This window comes from Mustelus asterias, chromosome 14 (genome assembly GCF_964213995.1).
Source record: "Mustelus asterias chromosome 14, sMusAst1.hap1.1, whole genome shotgun sequence".
Lineage (NCBI taxonomy): Eukaryota > Metazoa > Chordata > Chondrichthyes > Carcharhiniformes > Triakidae > Mustelus > Mustelus asterias.
In genome coordinates this window covers 92,202,167-92,222,518 of record NC_135814.1, presented here as the reverse complement: position 1 = coordinate 92,222,518, position 20,352 = coordinate 92,202,167, and the positions used below count along the sequence as shown (strand labels likewise).

The following is a 20,352-nucleotide window of genomic DNA, read 5'->3' as shown; positions in this document are numbered from 1 at the left end:
GTAAGAATCTACAGGAAAGAAGCTAGTCAGTCCATTGGACCCTCATCGACAACAATCCCACCCAGGCGCTTTTCCTGTAAACCCACGTATTTACCCTGCTAGTCTCCCTGACACGAAGGGGCAATTTAGCATGGCCAATCAACCTAACCCGCACATGTTTGGACTGTGGGAGGAAACCAGATCATCATGAGGAAACTCATGCAGACACAGGGAGAATGTGCAAACTCCACACAGGCTGGAATTGAACCAGATTCCTGGCGCTGTGAGCCAACAGCGCTAACCACTGTGCCACCGTGCCGCCCTTTCCTGCACTGGAGGGATTCTATGATTCTATGACTGAAAAGGATCATTTCAGTCCATTGGTCCAGCCTGTGAATTAACATTCAGACACACGTATGTCTCTCTTGAACTGCATCAAACTGACTCAATGTCTGAAGACATTCCTGCATTAATAACTCTCTGTGAGAAAGAGTTTCCCGGCATCAGTCCTGAACTTGTCTTTTACCAGTCAGTATCTTTGTTCCATTGTCCTATTGCTGTCTTATTTAACAAGCAAAAGTACTGCATTTATCCTTTCCACTTCTCTCAGTATCTTTGATAGATTTATATAAAATAACCTCTAATTTGCTTCCTTTCAAGACTGAAGAGTCTGTGTCCTATCGTTCCCCCAGTTCTTACCAGCAAAGGTATCATTAGGCCTCCTTACAGGTACAATTGATAAGTGACAATGTACGCTGCCTGCAAATGTTGAAGATAGACAGTATAATTGGAACATTTGATATAACAACCCTCTCTGTAAATCAGCTTGATTATTCTCACTTCTACGATATTTGTTCAACCGTGAGTTACAAGGGGAACAAAAAAAGAATAAAATGAATCCAGTCCTTCCATAACCAGCAAGAGAAAGATGACAATCTTTTCCACCTGCATTGTGTGCTTCTATCTTTAACACCTGACCTCAGTGGTTATGCTCAGTCGCTGCCTGTCTCACCTCTGGGACAGAAGATTGTGGGTTTACGTCCCACACCAGAGACATCGGTGCAATTCCTCGGCTAACACTGCAGCTCAATGCTAAATAGATGACCATGATCACAATACTGGTTGTGGGAGCTTGCAATGCACAAATAAAGTGCCTTACTTCCTGCATTACGTGGAGATGCCGGCGTTTGAACTGCGGTGGGCACAGTAAGAAGTCTCACAACACCAGGTTAAAGTCCAACAGGTATATTTAGAATCACGAGCTTTCGGAGCGCTGCTCCTTCATCAGGTGAGTCACCTAATGAAGGAGCAGCGCTCCAAAAGCTCGTCATTCCAAATAAACCTGTTGGACTTTAACCTGGTGTTGTGAGACTTCTTACTGTTCTTGCATTACAACGGTGTCTGTGCTTTGAGGTGCCCTTAGAATATGAAAGGTGTGATATAAATGCAAGTTCTTTCTTTATGTCAATCCTTCTTTGAGCTTTTAGATTTTGCAATTGAATTATAATTGGCATTGATCCTATTCTTAATTTACAGCAATCGCAACCCAACAAGCATGGACATGTTTAAAACTATAGAACCGTAGCAATCACCTCATCTAGCCCAAGGATAAATTTCTACAGAATAACTTTGACATGAGAATTGTTTTTGTTTTCCTTTTAAACAAGAAAAGCACATTGAGAAATCAGCGGTGAATATTAGCTCCTGCTTTCCATTCTTGTTAGGTTGGGAATCAACTGTAACCACACACCTCATTAGCAGCAGATCGCTGAGATGAGAGATTAAATCTGGTCAATTTGTTAAAATATTCCAAATCCAGCTTCATCAGCTCTCTTTTGAGGACTGAATTCACATTTTTCTAGCTGTGCGCCAAATGTCAATGAAAAGCGCCATGTGTCTGGCTGCAGGAATTAAAGGTTTATCCTGGTGTACAGACCTAGGATCTATCATTGATCTATCCACACTATAAATTCACCAGTGAATCATGGAATCCTACAGTGCAGAAGGAGGCCATTCAGCCCATCGAGTCTGCACCGACCACAATCCCACCCAGGCCCTATCCCCATAACCCCATGCATTTACCCTAACTAGTCCCCCTGACACTAAGGGGCAATTTAGCATGGCCAATCCACCTAACCCGCACATCCTTGCACTGTGGGAGGAAACCGGAGCACCCGGAGGAAACCCTCGCAGATACGGGGAGAATGTGCAAACTCTACACAGACAGTGACCCAAGCTGGGAATCGGGCTAGATGAGGTGATTGCTATGGTTCTATAGTTTTAAACATGCCCATGCTTGTTGGGTTGCGGTGCTATGAGGCAACAGTGCTAACCACTGTGCCACCGTGCCACCCATAAAGCACAGTCTTTGGGTAATTGGCTATGTTACTTTATTATGGTGACTGAGGAGAACAGCCAGTTGTGGAGATGCTCCCCTAGTGGCTGAACCTAGCATTGCAGCATTGCACTGTTAGTATGTTTTGGAGCTGTGTTTTTCCCTGCATTCAGGACACAAAACTAGAGAATTCTATGTCCCCTTCAATCAAGTCATTACCATATTCCTATTTTGAAAGTAAATTGTCTTCTTGAACTGCTACAATCCATGTGGCACAGCTTCACCCTCAGTGTTGCAAGCGAGGGATATCCAGGACTTTGATGACAGTGAAGGAATGGTGATGTAGTTGCAAGCAGGGATGACATGTGGCTTAGAGGGGAGTTGCAGGCGATAGTTGATTTTACCTTCCCAAATTCAGGGGCCCTATCCGCAGCATCCCTCATGCCATGCTGGCTGATTGTTTTTGAGGTTGCTGTCTTTTACATTTCACGGAGAGGGAGACTGACTCTCACGCCAGAGTTCTTGCTCTCTGGCTCGCCCATTACTACCTCGGCTAAGCTTGCGGTTACAATGATGCTGATTGCTGATTTTCTGACCTTAGCTGTGTGTGTTTTTAAACCTCCAGTCCATTCGAGAAGTCACTGGATATATCCTGGCAGCCCTGAACCAGTTTGAATACCTGCCTTTGGAAAACCTAAGAATCATTCGTGGGACAAAGTTGTATGAAGAACGATATGCACTTACGATCCTGCTTAACTACAAGAAGGATGGGGCCTTTGGATTGAGGCAGCTGGGTCTGCAAAACATGACAGGTAAGACCTATTGACTTGCATGGAGCATTCATCATGGGTTTCCTTTAGCTTAATGCTCCCTGCATTGATTCAGTTAACGTCAAACAGAACTTGCAAAGCAAACCTTACCAATTGTATATTGCTGCAGTATATATACAATTACACATGAATGGGGCACAAAGGAGAGAAAGTGATGCTAACTTGTTATAAAATACTAGTTAGGACTCAATTGGTGTTGTGCTGACCTCTGGGCACACACTTTAGGAATGGTACCAAGATCTTGGAGAGGGTTTTACTGGAATGGTCCTGGAAATGTAGGACTTTGGTTATGTTTCTAAACATTTGCAACTGATGAGGGAGTCCAGAGCAAGAGGCTGAATCTTAAAATCAGAACGAGGCCATTTATGGGTGGAATTTAAGATTTTAAAAAAGGAACAGAAGTAGACTATTCAGCCCATCTCACCTGCTAGGCCATTCAATAAGGTCATGGCTGATCCGATTCTGGCCTTAACTCCATTTTGATTCCTGTCTTTCATAACCCTTGATTCCTTTGTCAGTCAAAAATCAGTTGAACACAGCCTTGAGTATATCCATTGCTTTCTGTGGAAGAGAATTCTAAAGATTAACACCTCTCTGAGTGAAGAAATTCCTCCTCATCTCCATTTGAAATGTTTTTTAAAAAAGTTTATTTACTAGTGTCACAAGTAGGCTTACATAGGGAAAGGAACACAGATGCCTTGCTACAGCTTTACAGGGCATTGGAGTGACTGCACCTGGAGTGCTGCATGAAGCTCTGGTTTCCTTTCTGAAAGAGGAATTTACTTGCATGGAGGCAGTTCACAGAAGATTCACTAGACTGATTCCTGGAATGCAGCATCTGTCTTCAGAGAAAGGTTGAGTAGAGTGAGCCCTTACACATTAGAGTTTAGAAAGAGAGGTGACTTCATTGAACCATGTAAGATTCTGAGACAGGGTAGATACTAAGAAGATGTGTCCCTCATTGGAGAATCTGAAACTGGGGACAGCAATGAAGTTACTGCAAAATCCCCTTAACTACAAGAAGGATGGGGCCTTTGGATTTGGGTCTGCAAAACATGACAGGTAAGACCTATTGACTTGCACGGAGCATTCATCATGGGTTTCCTTTAGCTTAATACTCACTGTGGGAGGAGCACCCGGAGCAAACCCACGCAGGCACGGGGAGAAACTGCAGACTCCACACAGCCAGTGACCTAAGCCGGGAATCAAACCTGGGTCCCTGGCTCTTTGAGGCAGCAGTGCTAACCACAGTGCCACCTTGCTGGTCCCCAGTGTCCCCAATTTCAGTTTCCCTAATGAGGGTCACATCTTCTTAGTATCTACCCTGTCTATCCCTCTCAGAATCGTATGTTTCAATGAAGTCACCTCTCTTTCTAAACTCTAATGTGTAAGGGCTCACTCTGCTCAACCTTTCCTCTGAAGACAGATCCTTCATTCCAGGAATCAGTCTAGTGAATCTTCTGTGAACTGCCTCCATGCAAGTAAACCCGTCTTTCAGAAAGGAAACCAGAGCTTCATGCAGCACTCCAGGTGCAGTCACTCCAATGCCCTGTAAAGCTGTGGAAGGGCATCTATGTTCCTTTCCCTATTCAGTAAAGAGCAACATTCTATTTTTCTTCCTAATTAATTGCTACACCTGCATGCTGACTCTTTGATTCATGTGCAAGGATGTCCAGATCTAAGATTTTTTTGGAAGATTACAATCAATGCATCCATTATCTGTGTAGTCATTTCCTTTAAGACCCTTGGGATGTAAACCATCAAATCCAAGGGATTTGCCAGTCTTTCTTCCCATGAGCTTTCCTTGTACTTTTTGTCGCGTGATCGTGAGTACTTTAAGTTCTTCCCTTCCTTTTCCCTTTTGATTTGCTACTATTATTATTAGGATGCCTTATTGACTTCTACTTTGAAGACAGATGCAAAATACTTGTTCACAGTCTCTGCCATTTCTTTGTTTCCCATTATTAATTTCCAGTCTCACCTTGCAAAAGACCAATGTTTAATATAGCTACTCTCTTCTATTTTATAAACTTGTAGAAGCATTTAGCATTTTTATAAATCTTATTTTCTTTTCTGGTGCAAAATTTACCTTTTTAAGCCACTTTTTGCTGGTCTTTAATTTTTTCCCAATCTTTTAGGCTACCACTAACCTTTGCAGAATTGTACATCTATTCTTTCAATTTAATACCAACAAGAACATCCTAAATTAGCCATGGATGCTGCATCCTTTTCACAGCACCCTTCTCACTCAATGGAATATGTTTTTGTTGAGAGTTATGAAATATTTCTATAAATGTCTCGACTTGCTTACCTTTAACCTATTTCCAAATCCATTGTATTTAACGCCGTCTTAATAGCCTTGCCTTAATAGCCTTGTAATTGCCTTTATTTAAGTTTAAAACACCAGTTTCTGACCTAAATTCCTCACCCTCAAAGTGAATATGAAAATTTACCATGTTATGATCACACTTACCTAAATAGTCTTGATTATGAGGTCATTAATTAATCCTGTCTCATTACATATTCCCAAGTTTAAAATAGCCTTTTCCCTGGTTGATTCCAAAACATATTAATCGAAGAAACTGTCCTGAATATACTCTATGAACTCATCCTCCAGACTACCTTTGCTATCTTGATTTGTACAATCTATATGAAGATTCAATTCTGAGGGAGTTTAGAGCAAAGTAATTTTAACATTAGGCCTGGACTGTTCAGGGGTGAAATCTTGAAGCAGGTCTTCACACAGGCAGGAATGGTGTTGCGACATTGTGCTCTCACATCATGTTACAATAATGAGGTTGTATGTGTGTTACAAGTCTATCAATAAATCACACACGATTTTACTGCTCCTAGTTCAACCAGCAGCTGCTGGGAGAACTCAGTGGGGGAAGCAAAAGATGGAGGTTAAGATCTCATTCTATATATTTTACATAATACATACATCATTATTGTTAATTTATAAGATTTTAAAAACTGGACCCAACAACAGTGAAGATACAGCAATGTATTTCCAAGCCCAGATGGTTTATGGCTTGGAGGGTAACTTGCAAGTGCTGGTGTTCCCCTATATCTGCTGCTCTTGTCCTTCTAGGTAGTAGAGGTTGTGGGTTTGGAAAGTGATGTCAAAGGAGTCTTGATGCAGGGCATCTTGTAGATGATACACACTGCTGCCGCTGCGTTTTCTAATTTATTAATTCATGGGATGTGGGCATCATAGACTAGGCCAGCATTTATTGTTCATCTCCAATGGCTCTAGAGAAGGTGGATGTGGTGAGTTGTCTCCTTAAACCATTGCACTCCATCTGATGTAGGTGCACCATGCTATAGTTCAAAGTCAGGGTGGTGTATGGTTTGTATATTAGTGATGGAGGGTGTGAATGTTTAAGGTGGTAAATAGGCTGCCAATCAGGCAAACTACTTTGTCCTGGATGGGGTCCAGCTTCTTGAGTGCTGTTGGAGTTGCACTATTCCAGACAAGTTCTGTCACAATTTGTATCTTGTAGCTGGTGGAGTGAACCAAGAGAAGAGCAGTTTGCTGCTTTTGGCTTCTGCATAATCAATGTGGAGATCTGAATCAGGAAGGAGGAAGACAAAATAGTTAACAATCCAGAACAAAGCACAATTCATGAAGAAACAGGAAATCATTGAAATAGTTATTGATGCATACTTCAGTTCGATGGAATCTCAGGCACTGACTCCCTAAGGTTGGAGGAGGATATATTGGGTGCACAGCAACACTATTGTTTAAAACATGCACTCTGACTCATCTGTGTCACTCTACAATACATTCTTCATCAGGTTGGGTTATGAAATGTGTTTGTTAGTTGCTTGAATCAGTTAACCCAGTTTGATTTGAAGCTAGTTTGCATAGGAAGCCAAGACAGTCGAACCAGAGGTTAGAAAGGGAAATTAGTGACTAGCAAATGCAGAACTTATACATCGGCAAGGACCTCCTTACCCAAAGTATGATGTATCTTCGGAATATTCAGCCAGGCTGTGTAATACTGAAGGAAATAAACACACAACACAGGCTGTGACAAATATCCCCTGAACCTTTGCACAGTCCTCAGCCATAGCTTAAGCAAGAAGGTGATGGAGTTATGACAGCGATGCGATAGAGGTATGGCAGCGTTATAGCCGAGATGCAGTGAATTTTGGAAATTTAACCATCCTCCAGTGGTCATAAAATAATGTAAGTGGGAACAAGTAAGCCTTCAAATTGCTGAACATTGGAAGTGAAAGACTTGAGGTCCCCCTCCTTGCAATTTCCCACTTGAGTCATGTCGTTAAGAGGCAATAAGCAGAGACAGGGTCATTTTGTCCCAGTCAGCACGTAGCACTACTATCGATTGAAAAGGAAAGGTATCCCTTTGAATGACAGCTAAAAGATAAAGAAAGATGGAGTCAATAGCAAGTGCATTTATGTCATAATATTACATTAATGATTACCTGTGATTACATACTGCATTCTGACAACCAGCTAATATTTCACCCCCAGGATTCTTGAAGATGCTGTTAGATATTGAATTCAATAAAGCTTTTCTTGTTAAAATGAATGATGAGTTGCTTCAACAAATAGTCATACATGGTAACTTTCAAAGAGTCAATAGCAGCAATAAGCATCAGAATAATGACATGAGAATCATGTCTACAGCCCAGGAGAGATCCTTCACACAGGTGAACCAATTCAACAGTACAACCCCACTTCCTGTGCAGAATCCTCTTTAATTAGGTGCGAAATGTGGAAAAAGGTCCTCATAGCTTAGTGGTCAAACTCTCACCTGGGAGACAAAAGGATGTGTTTTCATAGTCCTACTCTGGAAGCCTGAACAAAACTCTAGATTGACACTCCAGTGCAGTATTGAGGGAGTGCCCCACTGTCAGAGGTGCCGCTTTTTGGATGAAAGGTCAATCAGAGGCCCTGCCTACCCTTAAAAGTCTGAGGTCACGTACCAACCGACTCAAGAACAGCTTCTTCCCTGCTGCCATCAGACTTTTGAATGGACCTACCCTGCACTCAGTTGATCTTTCTCTACACCCTAGCTATGACTGCAGCGCTACATTCTGTACTCTCTCCTTTCCCTCTCTATGAACAGTATGCTTTGTCTGTGTAGCATGCAAGAAACAATATTTTTCACTGTATATTAATACATGTGACAACAATAATTCAGATCAAATCAAAACCTCTCAGGTAAAAGATGCTACGAAGCAATTTTGAAGAAGAGCAGGGGGGTTCTCCCCCATGTCTTGGGTCAATATTAATCTGTCAGCCACCATCACTAAAATGGATTATTTGGTCAGTACCATGTTTCAGTTCATTGGAACTTGCTGTGTTCACTTTGGCTGCCCAGTTTCCTATTTTACAAATGCAACAAACTTCAAAAAGTGCTTTATTGACTACAAAACGTTTTGAGGTTTCCTGGAGTCATTAGAGATCCTGTAGAAATGCAAGCTTTTCCTTAAAGTTTGAAAAGTAGATTTGTAAGGAAGCTGGAAAATATAGTTGAGATGCATATAAAATAGTGCCTGAGAGATATCTGGGGAGCGTCTGAAAGGTCTGTACTTATACACCTCCTCTTACCTTCAAACACCAAACGTTTGTGAAACTGCAATAATCTCTGTGCAGACAAAAAAATGTCACCCTGACATTTTAATTAAGGTAATCATTCAGAGGAGTAAATTATCTGCTAGGGTCATCTGCCAGGATGTGAAATATGAATTCCTGAACAAAAGATGAAACGCAGAGGTTCATTGCATCCAACAATAAAGATGAGAGTGATTTAGAGATTTGACTGTGTGCTACCTTGCAGTCGAGAGATATAATCCCCTCAAGCATAGAATCGGGGTGTGCCCCAATCAAATGGAAACAATACTCCTCTCTTTTAGAATCCAACACAGTAACTTTTCCAGCCCCATTATGGAAGGAAGCTGTCTCATGTCCCATTAGCTTTTCTAGTATAGAGTGGTGATGTGCAGTTTACACTAACTATGTAAACTGCATATCACCTACAATGCATGTGTATATAGTTTATGTAGATGAAGACAGGAACTTGGACATGAATATTCCCTTTGTTCAACAATGCCTGTCAGCATTCAAGGGCCAATAATGAAACCCAGTGTGTTCCGGGGAGGGCAGGGTTAGAAGCACAGGGTAACAGAAACTGAGAAAGTAAAAGGCCATTCATTCCTCAAGTGCTCTGAGGCTAGAAGATTATATAGATGCTCTAGCCATACCATTGGGAAACTTGCCTAATTTAAATGAAAATCAGGAAGCTATAAGTCTATTGCATGGACAAAATTCCCAGTCTCTGACTTGCTCTTGAAGCCGCAGCATTTATATGGCTAGTCCGGTTCAGTTTCTGGTCGATGCTTACCTCCAGGATGTTGATAATGGGGGATTCAGCAATAGCAATGCCATTGAATGTCGAGGGGAGATCGTTGGATACTGTCTTGTTGGAGATGGTCATTGCCTGTCACTTGTGTCGTGTGAATGTTATTTGCCACTTAATAGCCCAAACTTGAAAGTTGTTCAGGTTTGCTACATTTGGGCGGCACGGTGGCACAGTGGTGAGCTCTGTTGCCTCACAGCTCCAGGGACTCTGGTTCGATTCCCGGCTTGGGTCACTGTCTGTGTGGAGTTTGCACATTCTCCCCGTGTCTGCGTGGGTTTCCTCCGGGTGATCCGGTTTCCTCCTACAGTCCAAAAGTTAGGGTTAGGTTGATTGGCCATGCTAAATTACCCATAGTGCCTCGGGATGTGTAGGTTAGAGGGATTAGCATGATAAATGTGTGGGGTTGTCAGGATAGGGCCTGGGGTGGGATTGTTGTCGGTACAGACTCGATGGACCGAATGGCCTCTTTCTGCACTGTAGGGTTTCTATGAGTTGAGTTCTATATGGCCACGGATTGCTTCAGTACTAAGGCATCATGAATGATCCTTAACATGGTGCAATCATCAGTGAACATCCTAGTTGGGTGGAGAAGGTAATTGATGATGCAACCGAAGATAATTGGACCAAGGACAAAACCCTGAGGAACTCCTGCTGTAATGCGCTGGGACTGAGATAATTGCCCTCCAACAACTGCAACCATTTTCCTTTGTGCTAGGTATGCCAACCAGCAGAGAGTTTCCCTCTGATTTGTATTGACTCCAGTTTTGCTCGGGCTCCTTGATGTCACACTAAGTCAAAGCCCCTTTGATGTCAAGGGCCGTCACTCTCACCTCACCTCTTGACTTCAGCTCTTTTGTCCATGATTGGACCAAGGCTGTAATGAGGTGAGGAGCTGAGTGGCTCTGGTTGGTGATTAAGTGCTAGTTGACAGCACTGTTGACAACACTTTGTATCACTTTGCTGCTGATCAAGAGTGTGGTATGAGTGATGTTGCAGTAATTTTCTGGATTGGATTTCTCCTGCTTTTGCGAAGAGGACATACCTGTGCAATTTTCCACACTGTTGGGTCGGTGTTAGTGTTGTAGCTGTGGTGGAGCAGCTTAGCTTAGGGTGAGGATAGTTCTGGAGATCAAGCCTTCAGTGCTATAGCCAGAATGTTGTCAGGGCCCATAGCCTTTACTCTATCCAGTGCCTTAATACCACATCAAGAGAATCAAACTGCCTGAAGACTGGCGTCAGTGAGGCTTGAGACCTCAGTAGGAGGCCAAGACGGATCCATTTGGCACTTCTGCTGAAAATGGGTTGCAGATGCTTCAGCCTTTTTTTTTGCATCATTGAAGGTGAGCGTGTGTGTGGAGCCTGCTCATTGTTTCATTTGTGGCAAGACTAGAGAGCTTTGATCTGATCCATTAAGTGTGAGATCGCTTAGTTCTGTCTGTCTCATTCTGCTTCATTTGTCTAGTGTGTGCACAGTTCTGTATTGCAGCTTTGCCAGGGTAGCATCTCAGTTTCAATTTTAATTATGCTGCTCCTGTCTTGCTATCTTGAACTCCTCATTGAAGTAAAGTTGATCATTTGGCTTAGATGGTAATGGTAGAGAGATATGCTGCACCATGAGGCTACATATTGTGTCCACACTGTGAAGAGGGAACTCAGTCTCCACAAGGACTTTGTGCTGATTACTCCTACAATACAGATGCATTTGTGCCAGGCAGATTGATGGGGCAGGGTCAAGTAGGTGTTTTCCTCTTGTTGGTTCACTCACTGCTGGACCAATCTTTGTATGTGTGTGTACATGTGACAATCTATGTATGTGCATGTGAGAGTTTGTGTAAATGTGAGAGTGTGTACATCTGGCAATGCATGCATATGCATGCAAATGTGAGAAAATAGTGAGTTTGTGTGTGTGTACATGTGACAATGTATGTGTGTGCATGCGGAAGTGAGTGTGTGTGTATGTGAACATGGGATGATCTATGTGTGCATGTAAGTGTGCGTGTGAGTGAGAGAGTGCGTGTGAGTGAAAATGTGATAATGTATGTGTGCATGTGAGAGTGAGTCTGTGTGAAAGAGAGTGTGAGTGTACATGTGACGATGCATATGTGTGTATGTGAGAGTTTGTGTACATTTGAGAGAGTGTGTACTTGTGAGAGTTTTTGTGTGTATGTGCAATGTGTGTATTTGTGACAATGTAGATGTGTGCATGTGTGTGAATGTGGAACTGTGTGTGAAAGAGAGAGTGTGTGTGTGAGAGAGTTTGTGTCAGCGAGTTTGTGGAGAATTGTGTGTGCATGAGCCTGAGTGTGTGTGTGAGTGTATGAGTTTGTGTGAGTGTTTTGGTTGCATCTCAATATATGCTACACAGCAAGTTGTAAATAAGTATTGGTAACTTTGTTGTGAATCAGTCAGAGAAAGACTGGCATTTCAATGGGTTGAAAACCACAGCCACAGCTCACTGCTTTCTTGAAGTGTGATCCCAAGTGTCAGTTTGCACTGGGAGTGCTGGATCCTATACCTGCCCTCCAATGGATATCTTTGGAAGTACAGTGATTATTTTTTATGTGATAAATAAGGCAGAACTCTACAAAAATAGCTCGATCCTATAACAGTCATTTGACAAATGGCCAGATAATCTGTTATTTAATGGTGGTGTTTGAAGAAGGATTGTTAAAGTAACAAGAACATTTAGTGTGAGAACTGTTCAGCAAGGCTTAGATAAGGTAGGCAAAGAAAAACTTTCCCCATTAGCTGATGCTACAATAACTACAGGAGACAGATTTAACATTTTGAGTGAGAGAGAAAGACAGGTGGGGAGGGGGGGGGGGGGGGTGTTGGGGGGGTGATGTGTGTAACAGCTTTCTGATGCAGTCACTGAGGATTACTTGAAACTTGCTGCCTACAAGGGTGATGGAAGTAAAGACAATTGATGGTTTCCAAAGGATATTGGATGGACACGAGGTGAATTAACCTGCCAGCTATGGGCTGGAGTGGGTAATGGGACTGACTGGATTGCTCTGTGGAGGGCTGCTATGGACTCGCTGGGCCTAATGGCCTCCTTCTGTGCAATGGATTCTAAAGGAATTGAAAGATCTCAGCTTTGTTAACCCAGTTCATGGTACAATATATTGGCATTTTAGCACAAAAGGCCAAAAACATCCACGAAAGCCATACAGCAAGTTATAAGGAGTGAACAGAGGCAGTTTATTTCCAGTCACTGAGCCTGTGTTGATTTTTCAAGGAGAAAACTTGCCTACACATCACCAGGATAGTGAGCAGCAGGGTCTCGGCAGCTGTTGAGAGCCTGGGAGAGAAAGATTGGCACCAGCTTTGCTGGATCTGTCAATCTGTTACAGCAGTCAGTGATTTCGATCTGCACAATGCAGCCTACTCTGCACAGATTGGCACCCCTATCAATGGGACATTCAGCAGTAACACTCTCCTGATTCTCACTACCTGTGCAAGTTAATCTTAATTCAAAGGATTCAAGACAACATCTGAAACCTTTATCTCAGACAGCAGGTAAACTGACACCGAACAGTCAACTTTCGTGGTGATATGCTGGGACTGATTAAATAGAGGGGCCTTTTAAATGCAAAGAAATGAAAATGAATTATTGATGTACTCAGTTTCTTCCATTTTACACCATTCCTGAGGATGCGGACTATTGTTGGGGTATAAGTCTCACAGGCACTGGTATCCTTGTACTCCATTCTTTAGGAGTGGACCCAGCCGCTGAGTGTCAGTCAGCTCTGGTTCAGTGGGAGCATGCTTGTCTCCGAGTCAAAAGGTTATGGGTTTAAGACCCACTCTGGAGACCTGAGAGTAACAAACCTAACCAGTCACTCTATTGTGGTGCTGAGGGAATGCTGAATTGTCAGTGGTGCTGTCTTGTGAATGAGAAGCTAAGCAAACATCCTGCTCGCCCTCTCAGATGAACGTAAAAGATTCCATGGAATTATTTTGAAGAAAAATAGGTGAGTCGTTTTTTGCAGAATGCTGGTCCACATTTATCCTTCAACCAGTGTCACTAAAACTGGTCATTATCACATTGCTATTCGTGGGAGCTTGCTGTGTGCAAAATGGCCACTACACCAGTGTCACACTAGTGACAACATTACAAAATCACTTCTTTGGCTGTGAAGTGCTTTAGGCTGGTGTGTTACACTTCACTCATTGAGTTTAAGTTGCTGCAGCAACATGCCTGTCTGGAACTGTGAATCATGTTGGTGGCTGACCAGGAATTTCTCCCATTCTTACTGCTTGCCATTGGCTTGTGTTGGGAAGGATTTGCAGATTGATTTTCCACCCGTTTGGGAGTGTTATGAACTTGACCATCAAGACTTGGGGTGGTACACACACGACAACGTAGAATCGCCGAGCAAAAACTGATAGCCAAGTTCCGCAAACATGAGGACGGCCTCAACCGGGATCTTGGGTTCATGTCACACTATCTGTAACCCCCACAACTTGCCTGGGCTTGCAAAGTCTCACGAGCTGTCCTGGCTGGAGACAATACACACCTCTTTAACCTGTGCTTAACCCTCTCTCCACTCACATTGTCTGTACCTTTAAGACTTGATTACCTGTAAAGACTCACATTCTAACCATTATCTTGTAAATTGAGTCTGTGTCTATGTATGTCTTGTTTGTGAACACAACTCTTCACTCACCTGAAGAAGGAGTGAGACTCCGAAAACTTGTGCTACCAAATAAACCTGTTGGACCTTAATCTGTGTTGTGACTTTAACCTGGGGTTGCCCACCCCAGTCCAACGCCGGTATCTCCACATCGTGGGACTTAAACCCAGAGCTTTTAGTTTAGAGACAGGACTGCCACCCTCTGCACCACAAGACCTCCCATAAGATGTTTTGGGGGCGTTGTTTAAATGCAAGTTCTTTGCTTCTTCCTCCTTTCTTTATCTCTTTCTCAACTCCAGCCCTCTCAACTCTGTTTTGTTATTTTCCTCTCTCTCACAGGCCAAGCTCATTATCAGATGCAGCTTTGTGGTGCATTCAAAGCACACAAGTTTAAGATCTGGTGTGTGTAGTCATTTGGGTAACTTGTTTCCCCTCTGAGCTCCCTCACATTTCCAGAGCGTGCCACTGGATAGTGATCAGGAGCAAAAAGTGATGACCCTGGTTGGGATCAGCTAACTCAACTTGGTTGGGCATAGATTGATCCGATTGTTGCTCCAGGCAGTGCCACCCAGTGCCGCTGAGTAGCATTAGTTTAGTGTTACTCCTGTTAAGATAGGAATGGAGTATGGTTCACATTATCATCTGCTCCATCCTTTGTCAAGTATCAAGACACTAAATAGATACTTAGTCTGCTCTACAGCCTGGGAGAGAAATATTTAGGACAGAATCACTCTTGGGCACTTTCTGGTGGTCAGATACAAGACATCAGCTGCCATCTCGCTGCATTGTAAGTCATGCATCACCCTGTATATACAGCACAACATTGGAGGTGGGCACAGACGGTGGCTTGTTTATCACAAGTTTAAAAAAACAGACAGGTTCGCATTTATCTCGGCCTCAGGATGTCCCAAAGCTCTTAATAGGCAATACAGTGCTTTAAGTGTCATTACTACTCTATTGTAGGCACTATTGTAAATGACCAGGTAATTTGTTCTCATTTGTAAAGATGTTGAGGGATAAATATTGGCCAAGGACCCTCAGGAAAATTCCCTGCTTGTCTCACGGTAGTGGACAGGGCAACATATTTGTATCCTTGAGAGGGTCGACAAGGTCTTGGTTTGATGTCTCCTCAGACAATGTAGCATTCCCTCAGTACTGTCCTAAAACAGGACCATTTTTAAAAAATACTTTTCCAATTCAATCAAATCAAGTCCAATTCAGAGTCTCAACAAGTTGAGACATTTCAGATCCAGGCTGGCAAGACAGGGCAAGCGACCATTTACCCTGTCCTGGGCCTGATCTACATGAGCCAAGCCGATTGGAGGAGGGAAAGCAATTCCTCCGCCAAGACTTGATCTCATTTGCATCTTAGCCAAAAGGCCGAGATACCGCTTTTAAAAATTGCTTCATATGAAACATATGAAGCTTCAATGTAACCTAATGACCTCAACCAAGTGCAGCATCCGCACAACTACACTTGATCTTAGCCAAAAGGCCGAGAAGACCATTTTTAAAAAATACTTTTCCAATTCAATCAAATCAAATCCAATTCAGAGTCTCAACAAGTTGAGACATTTCAGATCCAGGCTGACAAGACAGGGTGAGCGACCAAACCACCCTGTCCTGGGCCTGATCTACATGAGCCAAGCTGATTGGAGAAGGGGGAGGTTCCTCCCCCAAGACTTGAGCTCATTTGCATCTTAGCCAAAAGGCCGAGATGCCGCTTTAAAAAATTGCTTCATATGAAACATATGAAGCTTCAGTGTAACCCAATGACCTCAACCAAGTGCGGCCGACCATGGGCTGCCGACCATACTACACTTGATCTTAGCCAAAAGGCCAAGAAGACCATTACTCACCTCACATCACTGGAGCGGGACTTCAACTCATAGCCTTCTAAGTCAGACCACGAGGTGAAAGTCCTGCTTGCTGGGCCACTTTGTCGTGCTGCTAATTTTCTCACCTGGCCAGGTCATAATTCTGTGAAAGAAACAGTTGTGTTTGTCTTGTGCTTTGTTTTCATAGCTTTCAAACCGATGGAGAAAACAGTTGCGTGCTCAGGGACTTAGTAAGGGATAGCTTTTCCATATCTTTAATTAGTCCAAGTCTCATTTTTCAGTGTCCTTGCCAGCTGGATTATGAGCTCAACGTGTGCCATAATGTTTATTAGGTAACACGAGAAAGATTAGCTGGTTTACTCAGAAAATAAGCAAACCAAATAAATGACAACATAAAGAGGATATTGTTTCTTAATCTGAAGAAATGGACTCCTTGAACCAGTTCAGTCTATTTTTAAAGCTGCCTCTTGGTTTGCAGCATGTCCAAAGACAGCAGATAAACAGAGCACTTTGATTGTTTGAGGCTCGTGAGATTCTGTTCGATAGCAACAACGTTAGGGGCCCATTCCAACACTAGTGCATCTCCGATCTTTTATCCCAGTGTAGTCACTTCTTGATTTCATGTTTTTACATTTTCAATTACGGGGGAGTTTAAACTAATTTGGCAGGGAATGGGTTACGGTGTGGAGGTACAGTAGGGAGTGATGAATAACCAAATCTAGAAAAAAAAACCAAGTCAGCCTGGTAGGCAGAGCAGAGATAGACATGTTAAGACCATAAGACCATAAAATTAGGAACAGGAGTCGACCATTCAGCCCTTTGGGCCTGCTCCATTATTTAATAAGATCATGGTTGATGTAACATCCCACTAAGTGCACTTTCCTGCCTTCTCTCCAAAACCCTTAATTCACTTACTGATTACAAATCTATCGATCTCAACCTTAAGAATGTTCAAGGTCTTGGCCTCCACAGCGTCCTGAGGTAAAGGATTCCAAAGATTCATCACTCTTTGAGCAAAGAAATTCTTCCTCAAATCCATCTTAAATGAGCACCCACTTATTCTGCGACTATGCCCTCTGGTCCTACACTCTCTCATGGGAAGATGGCAAGGTTGGATGGCATTCATTTTAATGCAAGGAGTCTTACAGGTAAGGCAGATGAACTGAGGGTGTTGATTAACACATGGGAATCATGATATTATTGCTATCACAGAGACATGATTGAGGGAGGGGCAGGATTGGATATTCAGTATTCCAGGGTATAGATCTTCAGGTTGGGGGGGTGGGAGGGGTTTCGCAATATTGATCAAGGTTTCCTTGCTGCACCGAGGAGGGATTATATCTCAGCAGGTTCCTCAATTGAAGCCATATGGTTGGAATTTAAAAATAAAAAGGAAGCAATCATATTGCCGGGACTGTACTAAAGGCCCCCAAACAGTTAGGGAGAGATAGAAGACCAGATATGTAGACAAATCTCAGAGAAATACAAAAAAAAAGATGATAATAGTAGAGGATTTCAACTTCCCCAATATTAATTAGGATCATAGAGTCATAGAGGTTTACAGCATGGAAGCAGACCCTTTGGCCCAACTTGTCCATGCTACCTCTTTTTAACCATTAAGCTCGTCCCAATTGCCCACATTTGGCTCATATCCCTCTGTAACTGTCTAAATGCTTTTAAAAGACAAAATTGTACCAGTCTCTACTATTGTCTCTGGCAACTTGTCCCAGACACTCACCACCCTCTGAGTGAAAGAATTGCCCCTCTGGACCCTTTTGTATCTCTCTCCTCTCACCTTAAACCTATGCCCTCTAGTTTTAAACTCCCATACCTTTAGGAAAAGATATTGACTATCTAGCTGCACTTTCTATACTCCTCAAGGGCATCCATTGTTTTGAGCTCCCGGTATCTGCCATAAGTCTCCCTTTTTATGCCCCTAATTATTTTATAGACCTCTATAAGATCACCCCTCAGCCTCCTACGCTCCAGGGAAAAGAGTCCCAGTCTTTCCAGCCTCTCCTTATAACTCAAACCACCAAGTCCTGATAGCATCCTAGTAAATCTTTTCTGCACCCTTTCTAGTTTAATAATATCCTTTCTATAATAGGGTGACCAGAACTGTACACAGTATTCCAAGTGTGGCCTCACCAATGTCTTGTACAACTTCAACAAGACATCCCAACTCATGTATTCAATGTTCTGACCAATGAAACCAAGCATACCGAATGCTTTCTTCAGCACCCTGTCCACCTGTGATTCCACTTTCAAGGAGCTATGACGCTGTACCCCGAGATCTTTTTGTTCTGTAACTCTCCCCAATGCCCTATCATTAATTGAGTAAGTCCTGCCCTGGTTTGATCGACCAAAATGCAACTCCTCGCATTTATCTAAATTAAAGTCCATCTGCCATTCGTCAGCCCACGAGCCCAATTGATCAAGATCCCATTGCAATCCTAGATAACCTTCTTCACTGTCCACTATGCCACCAATCTTGGTATCATCTGCAAACTTACTAACCATGCCTCCTAAATTCTCATCCAAATCATTAAATGACAAAGAACAGTGGAACCAACACTGATCCCTAAGGCACACCGCTGGCCACAGGTCTCCTGTTTGAAAAACAACCCTCTATAATCACTCTCTGCCTTCTGTCATCAAGCCAATTTTGTATCCATTTGGCTACCTCACCCTGGATCCCATGAGATTTAACCTTATGCAACAACCCACCATGCGGTACCTTGTCAGAGGCCTTGCTAAAGTCCATGTAGACAACATCAACTACACTGCCCTCATCTACCTTCTTGGTTACCCCTTCAAAAAACTCATTCAAATTTGTGAGGCATGATTTTCCACTCACAAAGCCATGCTGACTGTCCCTAATCAGTCCTTGCCTCTCTAAATGCCTGTAGACCCTGTCAAAGTGTGAAAGGTTTAGAGGGGACTAAATTCTTAAAGTATATCAGGAGAGCTATTTGAGCCAGCAGTTAAAAGTTCAATAAGACATGGGGCAGTACTTGACCTATTGTTAAGGAACAAAGCCAGGCAAGTAGTAGAAGTTTGAGGGGGGTGGGGGTGGGGAGGGGGGGGGGGCGGGGGCGGGGGCGGGTGGGCGGGGGCGGAGGGGGACAATAGTGGCGATAGTGACCGTAACACGGTAGAATTTAAGATAATTATGGAAAAAGACAAAGATGGACCAGAAATAAAGAATTGGTGAAAGACCGATTTTAATGGAATAAGACAGGATCTGGAAAGTAAAGATTGTGAGCAACTACTTGTAGGAAAATCCACATTAGAGCAATGCAAACCATTCAAAAGGGAAATAGAGTACAAAGACAACATGTTCTCATGAAGGTAAAGGGTGGGACCAAATATTCCAGAGAACCCTGGATGTCAAGGAATAATGTGGAGATGCCGGCGGTGGACTGGGGTAAGCACAGTAAGAAGTCTCACAACACCAGGTTAAAGTCCAACAGGTTTAATTTTGCTACCAAATAAACCTGTTGGACTTTAACCTGGTGTTGTGAGACTTCTTACTGTCAAGGAATATACAGGATTGGATAAGGAATAAAAGGGAGACTAATGGCAGATACCGGGAGCTCAAAACAATGGATGCCCCAGAGGAGTATAGAAAGTGCAGGGGGAGGTACTTCATAGAAGAATCATAGAAACCCTACAGTGCAGAAGGAGGCCATTCGGCCCATCGAGTCTGCACCGACCACAATCCCACCCAGGCCCTACCCCCACATATTTTACCCGCTAATCCCTCTAACCTACGCATCCCAGGACTCTAAGGGGCAATTTTTTTAACCTAGCCAATCAACCTAACCCGCACATCTTTGGACTGTGGGAGGAAACCGGAGCACCTGGAGGAAACCCACACAGACACGAGGAGAATGTGCAAACTCCACACAGACAGTGACCCGAGCCGGGAATCGAACCCTGGACCCTGGAGCTGTGAAGCAGCAGTGCTAACCACTGTGCTACCGTGCCGTTACGGTTACTTAAAAAGTAAATTTGGAGAGTGAAGAGAGGGCATGAAAACACACACTGATGGACAAAACAAAGGAAATTCCCAAGGTGTTTTATCAGTATATTAAGGGCAAGAGTGTAACCAGGGAAAGAGCAGCGCCCATTAGGGACCAACATGGCAATCTGTTTGTGGAGCCGAAATACTTAGGTGAGGTATGAAATGAGTATTTTGTTTCTGTGTTCACTATGGAGGAGGACGATGTGGGTATAGAAAACAGAAGGAGGGACTGTGATATAATTGAACAGGATGTGAAGATGCAGGTGTTGGACTTGGGTGGGCACAGTAAGAAGTCTCACAACACCGTGTTAAAG

The 20,352-nt window shown here is 43.2% G+C and overlaps 1 protein-coding gene and 1 pseudogene across 5 annotated transcripts in view; one reads left to right on the top strand and one right to left on the bottom strand.

Annotated features, from left to right (window-relative positions):
- The window catches only part of LOC144503876 (receptor tyrosine-protein kinase erbB-4-like), a 1,146,325-nt gene that overhangs the window by 511,167 nt on the left and 614,806 nt on the right, over positions 1-20,352 (top strand). For all 5 annotated transcript variants that reach the window (XM_078228891.1, XM_078228890.1, XM_078228889.1 and 2 more), the window contains exon 3: positions 2,940-3,126. In XM_078228891.1, coding sequence (XP_078085017.1) covers positions 2,940-3,126 — 187 coding nt within the window. The remainder of the gene's footprint in view (positions 1-2,939; positions 3,127-20,352) is intronic.
- On the bottom strand, positions 15,479-15,680 carry LOC144504224 (U2 spliceosomal RNA; annotated as a pseudogene).